General features: G+C 39.5%; 1 protein-coding gene across 2 annotated transcripts; it reads left to right on the forward strand.

Moving 5' to 3' along the window:
• The first annotated feature begins 567 nt into the window (after positions 1–567).
• Positions 568–1,158, forward strand: LOC138082965 (keratin-associated protein 9-7-like). 2 transcript variants are annotated; one of them, XM_068976483.1, is made up of 2 exons: positions 568–744; positions 868–1,158. In XM_068976483.1, exons 1-2 carry the CDS (start codon positions 568–570, stop codon positions 1,156–1,158), a joined length of 468 nt encoding a protein of 155 aa, XP_068832584.1. The 2 variants fall into 2 exon arrangements, with proteins under 2 accessions (XP_068832584.1, XP_068832583.1); XM_068976482.1 differs by having other exon boundaries at positions 568–1,158.
• The last annotated feature ends 12,453 nt before the right edge of the window (positions 1,159–13,611 follow it).

Raw genomic sequence — 13,611 nt, forward strand, 5'->3', positions numbered from 1 at the left:
CCTGAATGTCTCTGATAAAACTGGGAAATGTATTGAGTAAGTTGTCCAGATATGGACTGATGTGGAAGCCTTGAACCTGAGTTTCTAGGATCAGAGTTGGACTCAAGCAGGCTTCATTCATCACAGAATGCACCAGCACACTGACCCTTTAGAGACACGTCCCAATCTAAGTAGAGCCAAAGGAGCAAAGCTGAGAAAGGAGAACAGTTCTGCCCTTCACAGAGCCAGCAGAAGCTACCCCATGACCAGATGATGTCACATGACCAGAAATGCTGCTGGTGATGATTCCTGATCTTTCCATTTCTAGGAAAGATTCTTAAGTACTAGACCCAACTAAGGAAAAGATCAAACACTAATTTACAGAGGCCTCTCTATAAAACACTAAGAAAGCAACTTCCTCCATGACAATTATCCAAAACTACAACAATAACATAAGTAACAACCAGGAAAGTCCTGCTTACTGGTCCCAACATTGGGGGTCCAGGATATAAAACCCAGAACAGGAGGAGCCCTCAGAATCTGCGAAACTCAGCTCTGAGCCGGAGTCCACCCTCCACCACTGACACAATGACCCCCTCCTGCTGCTCCCCGCGCTGTCAGCCCACCTGCTGCAGGACCACCTGCTGTGAGTCCAGCTGCTGCCAGCCCTGCTGCCCCCCAACGTGCTGTCCAACCACCTGCTGCAGGACCACCTGCTGCAGACCTACCTGTGTGACCAGCTGTTGCCCGCCCACCTGTTGCAGCAAACCCTGCTGTCAGCCCACCTGCTGTGAGTCCATCTGCTGCCAGCCCTCTTGCACTCCAACTTGCTATCAAACTAGTGAAACCACCTGCTGTAGGACCACTTGCCACAAGCCTACTTGTGTGACGACCTGCTGTCAGCCCACCTGCTGTGGGTCCAGCAGCTGTGGACAAACCTTCAGTGGGTCCAGCTGCGGCCAGTCTTGCTGTCAGCCAGCTTCCTGTGCACCTGTGTACTGCCGCAGAATCTGCTACCACCCCACGTGCTGCTGCCTGCCTGGGTGCCAAGCCCAGGAATGTGGGTCCAGCTGCTGCCAGCCTTGCAGCCACCCTGTCTGCTGTCAGACCACCTGCTGTAGGACCACCTCCTGCCACCCCAGCTTTGTGTCCAGCTGCTGCCAGCCTTCCTGGTGCTGATCACTTTGCTAAAGAATCACTGTCTCTCTAACCAACCTTCTCATCAGCTGATTTGGCATTCCAGAACAAATTTTACTTCCAAATGTTGCTACAGCCAATGTTCTATCACCAAATTTTTGTTATTAATCTCCGTGTTTAAAAGGTTGAGGATCAGCTTGGTAGACTGTGGAGGACTTCCCCTTGATTCTCTTCCTCCTGTGTATGAGTCATGTTCCACATTCCTGCGTCCTTGATATGGAGTGATGGTCTCCACTTTGACTTGGAAATCAGGATCTGCATCTTCTCTCTACATGTAACTGTGAAGACACATACTCATGACTTTCTTCAGTTTCTGCTGCTATCTTCATAATAATCTTCATAATCATGTTTCTTTTCAATGTACTCATGATTCTCATATCCTGCTTTCTTCTTTTTATAATCACTTCTAGTGTCTCACAGAAGCAGGGAATCTTACCTGAATTTCTAAATAAATCTTGTGCCACTATTCATTTCATATTGTATTTTGTGTTCTTATGCAACATTCATGATGTGAGGATTTATACACATATGCATATACTATGAATTATTCATTCTGAGCTCATACAATGCCCCACATTTACTATTTCTATTTCACAGGAGAAAATGACCAACTTGGTAGATTGCCTCCAAGTGAACACTCCTGTCACTCTTACCAGCTTAAGAAATAGAACTTGCTATCTTCAAATTCTCTTACTCATTCCCAAATGTAGGCAAGTTCACAATTTTTCTAAACTTGATATAAATGAGATACTATATAATTGGCCACTTGTTCTTTATATTAGGATTGTGACACTGATCCATGTAATTATCTGAAATTCATTTATTCTCCTTACTGTGTCATCTTCCACTGAATGCATATGACACCTTTCATTTGTTTACTACTGATATATGTGTGGATTGTTTGCAGCCTGGGGCTAATAATATCATGCTGCTTTAAAAGTTTTAGAACTTTGGTACACGTATATAAACATTTTTATTGGATAAATATCTACAAGTCGAATTGCTTGGTGAAAGTATTTATACTAATCTCTGTAGAGGTCTTTCCCATTTTTATTTCTAGGTGTTTCATAATTTATGATATTTTAGGGTACAACTTAAAATGCTAATTTTTCAGCGTTTCTGACATGTGTGTGCATATGTGTGTTTTCTGCATATGTGTGAAATGTGTGTGCATATATGTGTTTTCATAAGTAAGTGTATGTGTGTTTTCATATGTAAGGGTATGTGTATCTCACTCTTTGTGACCCCATAGACTGTAGCCCACCAGGGTCTTCTATCCATGGAATTCTCCAGGCACAAACACTGGGGTGGATTGCCATCTTCTTCTCTAGGGGATCTTCCTGACCCAGGGATCAATCCTGGGTCTCCTGCATTGCAGGCAGATTCTTTACCCTCTGAGCTACTGGGAAAGTCCTGTTCTGACATGTAAAATAGCAATTAGTTCATATATTATAACCAAACTTCCTCATTACTTCTAAGAGTTTATCAATAGATGGGTTTTCTTTTTAATTTTGCATGCATAGTCATTGTCAACTACAGCTGATGGCTTGACCCTTCTAAAGTCTAACTTATAAGACATAAGTAGGACTAGAACCAATTTATACATAAGAACTTATATAGAAATTGTGATATCAAGACTAGCAGAATTTCCTCTTGCCTGAAAAGGATTTGAAAAATGAACGTGTGTTTTTGAAATGGGGTTGGAGTAGTCAGCCATGGGATTTCTTCAGTCGGCAGAGGCACACAATCAAGGGTGGCAGTGCAACCAAGACTGCACAGGGGAGGGGGCGTTGCACCTGAGTCTTCCAGCCCTTATAAAAGACTACATAATTGACCTGAGTGCATTAGATGCCACTCAGCATTCTGTTATTCCATATACTTCTGATTGCTCACAAAATGACCTTCTGATTAGTATTTAACTTTACTTGTAGGTATTCATGCACAGAGAAACAACTGATCAAATGAACTATGAAAACTATAGTTCCTTCATTATAATTGTGATCAATAAATGTGCATATTAATAATAGGATAGATAAATTGTTATGCCTCAGGAGAGGAGTTCAACCTTTGTATATAAATAAGAACAGATTTGTGAGTCTACAAGAATAATTTTGGACCCTGTGCATTTTTCAAAATAATAGCTATCAACTTGAAAGCACTTGGGGAGAGAGCTACATTTTGCCCAGGTGAACGAATGTCATAATTTCATGGCACCATGTAATATTTTAATGTTACGCCTTTGAGTGCTTGTGGATTTCAGAGAAGGATGGCAATGCCAGCAATCCATGTCAGTTACAGCGTTTGAGCAAGACAGAGAATGTAGGGACTTCGCAGAGACTCAGTAATAGAAGAAACACTTATAGTCTCCTGCTGGAATTAACTCACAGAAGCTGCAAATCAAAGACACAATACTCCTACTGCCAACTGGTTGTTTAGTTGAGATATCTTGTCTCCATAGTAGCCCATTCCTTTTTCAGACATCTCCTCTCAACAGTGATTATGTTAACATCTGTCCCCCATTCCCCTCCCAGCCTGGCCTCCTGAATCTTTCGCTCATTGGGATCACTTGTTAGACAGCCAGAATGGCATTACTGAGCAGTTACTGAGCAGTACTCTCCCCGGTAGAAGATACGCACACTGAAAAATCACATTTGTTTCACACTAACCGCTGGCATGTACTTTCCCACCTCCCAGGGTGCATTTTGGACAATGCCCAGCATTTCCCTACTGACTGCAGATGTTCATTTTTCCCTGAGGGCCCAGTCACTAACCTTTCCAACTAGATCTATAGTGTTAAGATTAAGTCTAAATATTTTCTCTAAATATTCTAAATGTACTGGATTATGGTTTAGTGGAATGAAATACCATTGAAATGCATGAACATATGTTATCATTCTTATGATTGTGTCTGTGCCTTTTTAAGATGTTTCTAATTTACATTATTCACTTTCTGTACTGGACTTCCCAGGTGGCACTAGTGATAAAGAACCTGCCTGCCTGCCAATGCAGGAGACATAAGAGATCCCTGGGGAGGGAAAATCCCCTTGAAAAAGGCATACAAACCCACTCCAGTATTCCTGCCTGGAGAATCCCATGAACAGAGGCACCTGCCAGCCTACAGTACATGGGATGGCAAAGAGTCAGACACGACTGAAGGGACTTAACATGCCTGCACGCACTTTCTTTACTAAACTCACTCTTAGATTGTGCTTTGATTTACTTCTGATTTTATCTTCAACCATAAAATCTCTATAAAGGAAGGAAAGACCACAGCTCTTAGTCTTCTTGCCTGGAGAATTCCATGGACAGAGTAGCCTGACAGGCTACAGTCCATGGGGTTGCAAAGAGTCGGACACAACTGAGTAACTCTCACTCACTTAGTTATGGAAAGAGTATGGAATCATATGGAAGAGTACTCAAATTCTTGTTCAGCCACTCACTAGTTTTACTGGGAGAATGTAAGGAACATACTTTTCATATATATTATGTTATCATTTTTATTTTTAACTTATTTCTATTTAATTATAGTTGATTTACAATGTTGTGTTAATTTTCCACTACTTTCTTTCATATTATGTCCACTTGTGTATTTTTATCATTATTATTATTATCTTACTTTACAATATTGTATTGGTTCTGCCACACGTCAACATGAATCTGCCACAGGCGTACACGTGTTCCCCATCCTGAACCACCTATGGATTAATCTACAAGTGTTTTCTTTCTCTTCCCCCTGCTTTTACGGGTCAACCAGTCTATAAGCAGATGCCTTTGAAAAAACACAATTGTTATATTTTCAAGAATATCACAGAAAAACAAATCCATTCATCACTAGAGAACTGGTTTTTCCCTTACTTGTTCCATGATAATCTAAGGTTTTGTCTCTTGTTTAACACTGTATGCCTGCATGGGTGCATGCTAAGTTGCTTCAGTCATGTCCAACTCTTTGCAAACTTATGGACTAAATAGGCCAACAGGTTCCTGTGTAAATAGGATTCTCCAGACAAGAATACTGGAGAGGGTTGCCATGCCCTCCTCCAGGGGATTTTCCCAATTCAGGGATGAAACCTCAGTCTCTTAAGTCTCCTGCATTGGCAGATGGATTCTCTCTATCTATGAACTCAGGGTTTCGATTTTTGGGTTTCTTTTGCATTCCAAATATAAGTGAGATTATATAGTATTTGTCTTTCTGTCTGACTTGTTTCACTTAGCATAAAGTCTTCCAGGTCCATTTATATTGTCACAAATGGGAAAGCCGCTTATATTTTACTGCTGAATTGTATTCCATTGCATAATACATAACATATTTTCTTCATTCATCCATTGATGGACACTTTGGTTGTTTCCATATCTTGCCTATCGTAAATAATGCTGCAATGAACATGTGGGTGCTTATATTGTTCCCAGTTAGTGTTTTGTTTTCTTCAGATAAATACCCAGAAGTGGAATTGCTGGATTGGATGGTAGTTCTTCTTTCCATTTTTGAGGAACAGGCATAGTATTTCTCATAGTGACTGCACCAATTTATGCTCCCATAAACAGCCCACAAATATTCTTATTTTCTCCACATTCTTACCAAGACTTGATGAAGCTCATCCTTCTCATTATAGTCATGCAAAACTATGAGGTGGTCACTCATCATGGTTTTGATTCGCATATCCCTGATGCTTAGTAATGTTGAGCACCTTTCTAGTACCTGTTGGCCATCTGTATGTCTTATAAGAAAAAAAAAAATGTCTATTCTGAACATCTGCCCATTTTTTCAATCAGATTGTTTTTGTTTTGTTTTTTGCTATTGGGTCAAGTGAGTTCTTTATATATTTTAATATTAATCTTATCATGTATATGATTTGCAAGTATTTTCCCCCAGTCAGTAGGCTGCCTTTTCATTTTGTTTACTGTTCACTTTACTGTGTGGAAGCGTTTTTCTTTTTGCCATACCATGTGGCTTGTGGGATCTTAATTCCTGGACCAGGGATTCAACCCAGGTCCCCAGCTGTGAAAGCACAGAGTCACACTCAGTGCACCACCAGGGAATTCCTGCTTTTTGGCTTGATGTAGTCCCTCTTTACATTTTACCTTTATTTTTAGTGTCTTTTTTTTTTTTAAAGCACCAAGACCAATGTTAAGGTCTATGTTTCCTCCAGAAATTTTATGGTTTCAGATTCAGGTTTAATCCATTTTGAGTTTTCTTGTCTTTTTGCTTGTGTTGGTCTTCATTGCTGTGTGCAGACCTTCTCTAGTTGGGGTAAGTGGGAGCTACTCTCTAGTTGAGGTGGGCAGGCTTCTCGCTGTGGCAGCATCTTTTTGCAGAGCGCAGACTCGAGAGTGCGGGGGCTTCAGTAGATGTGGCAGGTGAGCATATTTGCTCTGAGGCATGTGCAATCTTCCCAGACCAGGGACCAAACCCATGTCCCCTGCACTGGCAGGTGGATTCTTAACCACCAGACCACCAGGGAAGTCCATTTTGGGTTAATTTTTGTGTATGGTGTAAGAGAGTAGTTCAGTTTTATTCTTTTGTAAGTGGCTGTCAGTTTTTTCAACACCATGTATTGAAAAGACTGTATTTTCACCATTGTATATTCCTGGCTCCTTTGCTATAGATTAATTGGCTGTAGAATGTATGGATTTATGTCTGGGCTCTCTATCTTGTTCCATGATGTATGTATGTTTTTATGCCAAACCATACAGTGTTATTTACTATAGTTTTGTAACACACTTTGCTATCAGCAAGCATTATGTCTCCAGCTTTGTTTGACCCAGAGGGATGGTATGGGGAGGGAAGAGGGAGTGGGGGTTCAGGATTGGGAAAGCGTGCATACCTGTGGTGTATTCATGTTGATGTATGGCAAAACCAATACAATATTGTAAAGTAATTAACCTCCAATTAAAATAAATAAATTTATATTAAAAACAAATTTATATTAAAAATTAAAAAAAAAAAGATTGCTTTGGTTATCTGAGTTTTCTATGCTTCCATACACATATTACAATTTTTTTTCTTATTTTGGTAAAAATGCCATTAGACTTTTAATAGGGATTGCACTGAATCTGTAAATTACTTTAGGTAGTAAGGCTATTTCAACAATATTACTTATTCTAATCCCTGAGCAAAAAATTTGTTTGTATTTTCTTCAATTTCTTTCACCAATGTATTATAGCTTACGGTGTTTACACTGTAGTTTGCAGTGTTCTTTTATTTCTGATATTAAATTTGGGGCTTCTCTTTTTCTTAGTGAATCTAGCTAAAGTTTTTAAGTTGCTTACCTTTTTAAAATAAAAACAGCTTTTAGTCTTGTTGATCTTCTCTCCTATTTTTTCCCCCTTTTTAGTCTCTGTTTCATTTATTTCCACTATGGTCTTTATTTCCTTGCTTCTACTCACTTGGGACTTCCTTTGTTCTTCTTTATCTAGTTCCTTGAGTGTAAACTTAGGCAGTTTATTTGAAATTTTTTGTTTCTCAAGCATTCATTGCTGTGAGCTTATCTTTTAGAACTTCTGTTTCTGCACCCCATACGTTTTGGTATGCTGTAATTCCATTATCATTTGTCTCAAGGTATTTTAAAATTTCTCTTTTGGTTTCTTCTTTGATTCATTGGTTGTTCAGTTGCATTTTATTGAATCTCCACATTGTGAATTTTCCAGTTTTCTTTCTAATGTTGGTTACTACTGTGGTTTCAAAGTATACTTTATATACTTTCAATCTTTTTTAACTTACTGTGAGTTTGTTTAGTCAGCCAACATATAATCTATCCTGAAGAATGTAAAATGTGTGTTTGAGAAGAATATGTATTATGTTGTTCTTGAAAGCAGTATTCTATATATGTCTGTCAAGATGGATTTATATATGGTGTCATTTAAGGGCAATATTCCCATTTATTTTTTGGTCTGGATGATCTGTCCAGTAGTGAAATTAATGTCCTCGAGCGGACTATTAATGTCCTCAACTATTACCATATACTTGTCTATTTCTTCATTAGGTCTGTAAATATTTGCATTACATTAATATATTTAGGTTATCCAATAGCATAAACATTTTGACCACAACATTCTATAAGCAATTCTACAATTAGTGTTTTCCAACAAAAATACAAATATATAAAAATCATGGAAGTAAATATATATTTATTTATATATTTACCAAAAGACATACAAAAATATTTTTAGTTAAACTAGTTTAACATCTTTATTTTTTCAATTGTCTCAAACTGCAAACTATAGATATATTATATATATATATATATATATATATATAATGGTTTTTGGGGCAGAAGCATTTTATAGCTGCAATTTAGAATGCAGAGAGGGTTTTGTTTTTATTTTTAGCCTTCAGTGTTGTCCAGCCACTCATGCATTCATCTTCATCAAACGTTTGTAAGCATCCAGTGTGAGAAAGAATATCATCTAAAGAAAATTGTTCTTTGGCCTAAGAATGTGATGACAGAGTAGAAAGAATTAAGTAACTTCCTGCAAAATATATTATGCTCTAAAGAAGTCTCTGAACTGATTCTTGCAGACTCAGAAATCTGCTCTGATTCATGTACCCCTCTTGAGGCATAATAATTTTATCCATTCCATAGACTAATGCCAATTTATTAATCACAGTTGGGCTTCCCTTGTGGCTCAACTAGTAAAAAACCCACTTGTCAATGCAGGAGACACAAGAGACCTGGGTTCAGTCCCTGAGTCAGGAAGATCCCCTGGAGAAGAAAATGGCAATCTACTCCAGGGTTCTTGCCTGGAAAATGCCATGGGCAGAGGAGCTAGAAGGCTGTAGTCCATGGGGCTGCAGAGAGCTGGACACAACTGTGCAGACGTGCACACACACACATGCATCAGCCACAATCATAACTTTAATGACTACAGTTTGCACAGTCTATTAGACCCGTCATTTCTCTGTGCAGGAGCATCTAAAGGGAAAGTCACACAGCAACTAGAAGTTCACTTTGTGAGAGCGAAGAATCAGAATAAGCATTAGGGACAGCAGAATGCTGAATAGTAGCCCATGCACTCCTGTCAAACACGAGGTCTCTCCTGAGGGGCTGGAAGACTCAGGAGCAGGGCCCCTTGTGCCTGTGCACTGCCAAACCTTGTATGTGTGCCTCTCCTGACTCTGACCTTCCATAGCCAACTGTCCCATCCCCACTGAAGAAGCACACATTCATTTTTCAAATCCCCTGCAAGCTTGAGGAAATTCTGCTAGTCTTGATATCACATTTTCTCTCTAAAGTGTCTTTGTATAAATTGGTTCTAGTCCTATTTATGTCTGTAAGTTCAACTTTAGAGGGGAAATCCTGTCAACTGCAGTTGTTATGACTATGTATGCAAGAATTTTTTTAAGCCCATCGATTGGTAAACATTTAGAAATAATTAGGAAGTTTGGTTATAATATCAGCATACATAAATTAATTACTTTTATATATGTCAGAAATATTGAGAAATTAAAATTTTAAGTGGTACTCTATAATAGCATAAACTATCGAGTAACTAAAAGAAGAACTATGGTAAAAGTGGGAAAGACCTCTACAGAGAACAGTATAAACACTTTGACCAAGCAGTTCTGCTTGTAGATATTTATCCAACAGAAATGTTTATCTATGTGCACCAGAGGACCAGTTCATGACAATATTACTTTTATTATCCCCAAACTGCAACCAATCCACATATAAATCAATAGTAAATAAATAAAATGTGTCATATTCAATCACTGGATGACTATACAGCAAGGAGAATGAATGAACCACCCGAAAATGACATGGATGAGTGTGACAATCATAATATAAAAGGAAAGTGACCAATTCTGTACTATTGAGAGTTACATTTGAAAGGGTTGGGCTTAAGTTCTATTTCTTAACCTGATAATAGTGACATGCGTTCACTTTGAGATAGTTTATCAAGTTGGAGGTTTTCTCACATGAGGAATGGAAAAAATAATTTGTGGGGGATTGTATGAGCTCAGCCTTACATCAGAAATTCTGTTGTTGTTTAGTAGCCAAGTCATGTCTGACCCTTTTGCGACTCCTTGGACTATAACCCTCCAGGCTCCTCTGTCTATGGGATTTCCCAGGCAAGACTACTGGAGTAAGTTGCTGTTTCTTTCTTCAGATGCTGTATAATAACCAAAAACACAGTATGGGATGAATAGTGGCACAAGATTTATTTAGAAACCCAGGTAAAATTCCGTGCATCTAGAGAGACAACTCAAAGTGATTATGAAAAAGAAGAAAGTTAGATACAAAAATAATCAGTATATTGAAAAGATACATGATTATGAAGACTATTATGAAGATAAGTATCAGAAACTAAAGAAAAAGTCATGAGGATTTTTCCCCTAAAATACATGTAGAGAGGAGGTGAAGATCTAGATTTCAAAGTCAAAGCCAAGATGCTCCATTATAGTGATGCAGGAAGCTGGTGCATCACCCACACGGATAGGAAGGGGAGAATCAGGGTGAAGTCCTCTACATTCCATCAAGCTGATTCATGAGCTTTTATATAGGCAGGTGAATAAGAAAAGAAATTGGCAATAGACTTCTGGCTTTCAGCATCGTTTGGAAATGAATTTGTCCGAGGAACAGCAAGGTTGATTTGTGAGATGGTGGTTCTTTGGTGAGATTTTCAGCAGCAGGAAGGCTGGCATATTCAGTTATACAGATAATTAGGGTATTTTAGGTGATGGAGAGTCTAGGTACCAGCCCTGGGGCCCTTCCATCCAGGGGCTCTGGTTTTCCAGTTGGTATGTCATTTCTATCGATACTGGGCATATAGCTCAAAGTCCACAGTCCAGCCCAAGATGAAGTCCTGCTTTCAAGATGGAGCCTGTTCTGTCTGTTTCCTCCTTCATATATATATACCTATGGTTGATTCATGTTGATATATGGTAGTAACCATTGCAATATTGTAATTATCCTCTAATTAAAAATAATATTTAAAATAATTACCAACCCAATTCCATTTTATTCTTACAAAATCAAATTGATCATAATATATGAGCATTCAGTATCTTAAATTTCATCAACTGTTAACTTCAGTAGAAGCTTTTAAGCCAAATGGAGAACTTTGATTATGACAGATAACACTTCTGCTGTGCAAGGGTAGTGGAAAGAGAAAATACTCATAGTGAACAGTGAGTCAGTACACATGTCCATTATATATATGTATATATATATATATATTTTTTTTTTTTTTTGAGAAAATGTGCCCTGAGGAAATGATGTTCTTTGCCTATTTGCATGTGGTAAAAGGACTGTCTGTTTGGATTGACCCAAGGGAGGAGCAAGAGTGGAAAGTAAAGGGATCTGGAGAATTATTTAGATGGAGGGAGGTGTGAGGGCAGAAAGTGTTTCCCCTTTGTGTCCCACATCAATGACCTCCAGAGTGTTTACCACGAAGGAGACACTGGACAGCTACAGGTTTGGGATCTCTTATCCCATCTCTGTCTTTAGGTGCATCGATACTTATACAAGAGAGCATACACGGAGTATCCATGGTGGCGGGCGTGGAAGATGTGTGTGGACCAACAGCACAAGCTCGCTCTGACCATGGCTGGCCCTGCTGTACATGCTGTTAGTCAGAAGCGGAGAATAACATCCCTCAGGAAGCCTAGCCACCTAACTGGAAGGCAGGCTAGTTTTCCTCTTAGGTTACATGGGCATGGAAAAGACAGCAATTCTTCTTTACCAAGATTCCATGTTGTAAACATGGATTTGTTGTCCTTATCAGCAGTACTGTCAACCAGCTTATAGTAACATTGTCATAGGATTCTGAATAGTCCAACTTTGGACCCACTGACCCACTTTTTGATGAACAAGATCAACAAGAGGCAAATGAACATGGGATCTACTTGTTCTACCATACATCACATGACAGAGACGACCGACCCATGGAAAATTAGAATCGTCTTGTTGAGCTCAGTTCAGTCGCTCTGTCGTGTCTGACTCTTTGCGCCCCCATGAATCACAGCACGCCAGGCCTCCCTGTCCATCACCAACTCCCGGAGTTCACTCAGACTCATGTCCATAGAGTCCGTGATGCCATCCAGCCATCTCATCCTCGGTCGTCCCCTTCTCCTACTGCCCCCAATCCCTCCCAGCATCAGACTCTTTTCCAATGAGTCAATTGTTTGCATGAGGTGGCCAAAGTACTGGAGTTTCAGCTTTAGCATCATTCCTTCCAAAGAACACCCAGGGCTGATCTCCTTCAGAATGGACTGGTTGGATCTCCTTGCAGTCCAAGGGACTCTCAAGAGTCTTCTCCAACACCACAGTTCCAAACCATCAATTCTTCAGTGCTCAGCCTTCGTCACAGTAGTACCATGTATATCCACAAAGGTAGTATACGTGGTTTGAGAAAGTGAAGTAGCAGTGAACCCTCTCACTTTAACTCGGGGTAACATACATGGGAATCTGTTCTTCCCCTCCCCATGGATCTACACTCTCCTGGATTGAAGGTTTTATACTAGGAAAGTCACATGTTTTAGGGAATAAAGTCTGTTTAAACTGTCCTCTGGTCATTTTCGACTCCTCATCTAGATAGACCAGTGGGCAGAGAGAGGAGTTACTAATTGCTGAGGGGTCATTACCATGAAAACATAGAGGGCAGGGAGAAATAGTCTGCACATCATTTCCTTGGAGTATCTCATGGTGTGTCCAGGCCCAGCAATAGATAACCACATGAACAATGACAGCAACTCTAGCTCGCCAAGGACATAGTCACGAGGTTCAGACATCTATTCATCCTTCCCCGGGATGTAAATGCAAGTGCCCTTGAGCAGGAACAGAAGACTTCATCCTGGACGAGTCTGTTTATTATTAGGTAAATCACACTACACAATGAAATGGGTTTTTAATAATGAGATAATAATTAGGAAGGGGGCTAATAGGATGCTCATATTGGATAAGACATATAATATATAAATCTCTATATGAGAAATGTGGTGCAATAAATCAAACACATACAGAAGAATTGTGGTGCACCATTTATTGAGAAACATACAGGTAAAACCCAAAGTGACTGTAAAAGGAGAAAGCATGATACAAGAACTATGAGGGTAGCAAAAGAGAAAATATGATTATAAAGTTTATGATAGGTTGTAGAAACCTATAGGAACATTCTGAGATCTGGTTTTCTTAAGTTACTCAGAAGAACTAGATGGTCAATCCTATTTTCAGAGTCAAAACCAAGACATACTTCCTTATCACAGATGCAGGAAGTTGGCACATGGTCCTCTTACACCGGAGGAAGACAACTGGAGGAAGCCCCCTGCACTCCGTCAAGCTACTTCACAAGCTCTTAAGCAAGGAGATGAGTAACTGAAATTCTGGTCGAGCATGTCAGTTGTCAGCAAAGTCTAGGCAGTGATTTTGTTTTGTCCCCAGGTAGCAAGTCAATTAATAGAAGGTGCTGTATAGGGACAGTGGATGCTTGGCAAGGTGA

Source organism: Capricornis sumatraensis, chromosome 8, assembly GCF_032405125.1.
Source record: "Capricornis sumatraensis isolate serow.1 chromosome 8, serow.2, whole genome shotgun sequence".
NCBI classification, from domain to species: domain Eukaryota; kingdom Metazoa; phylum Chordata; class Mammalia; order Artiodactyla; family Bovidae; genus Capricornis; species Capricornis sumatraensis.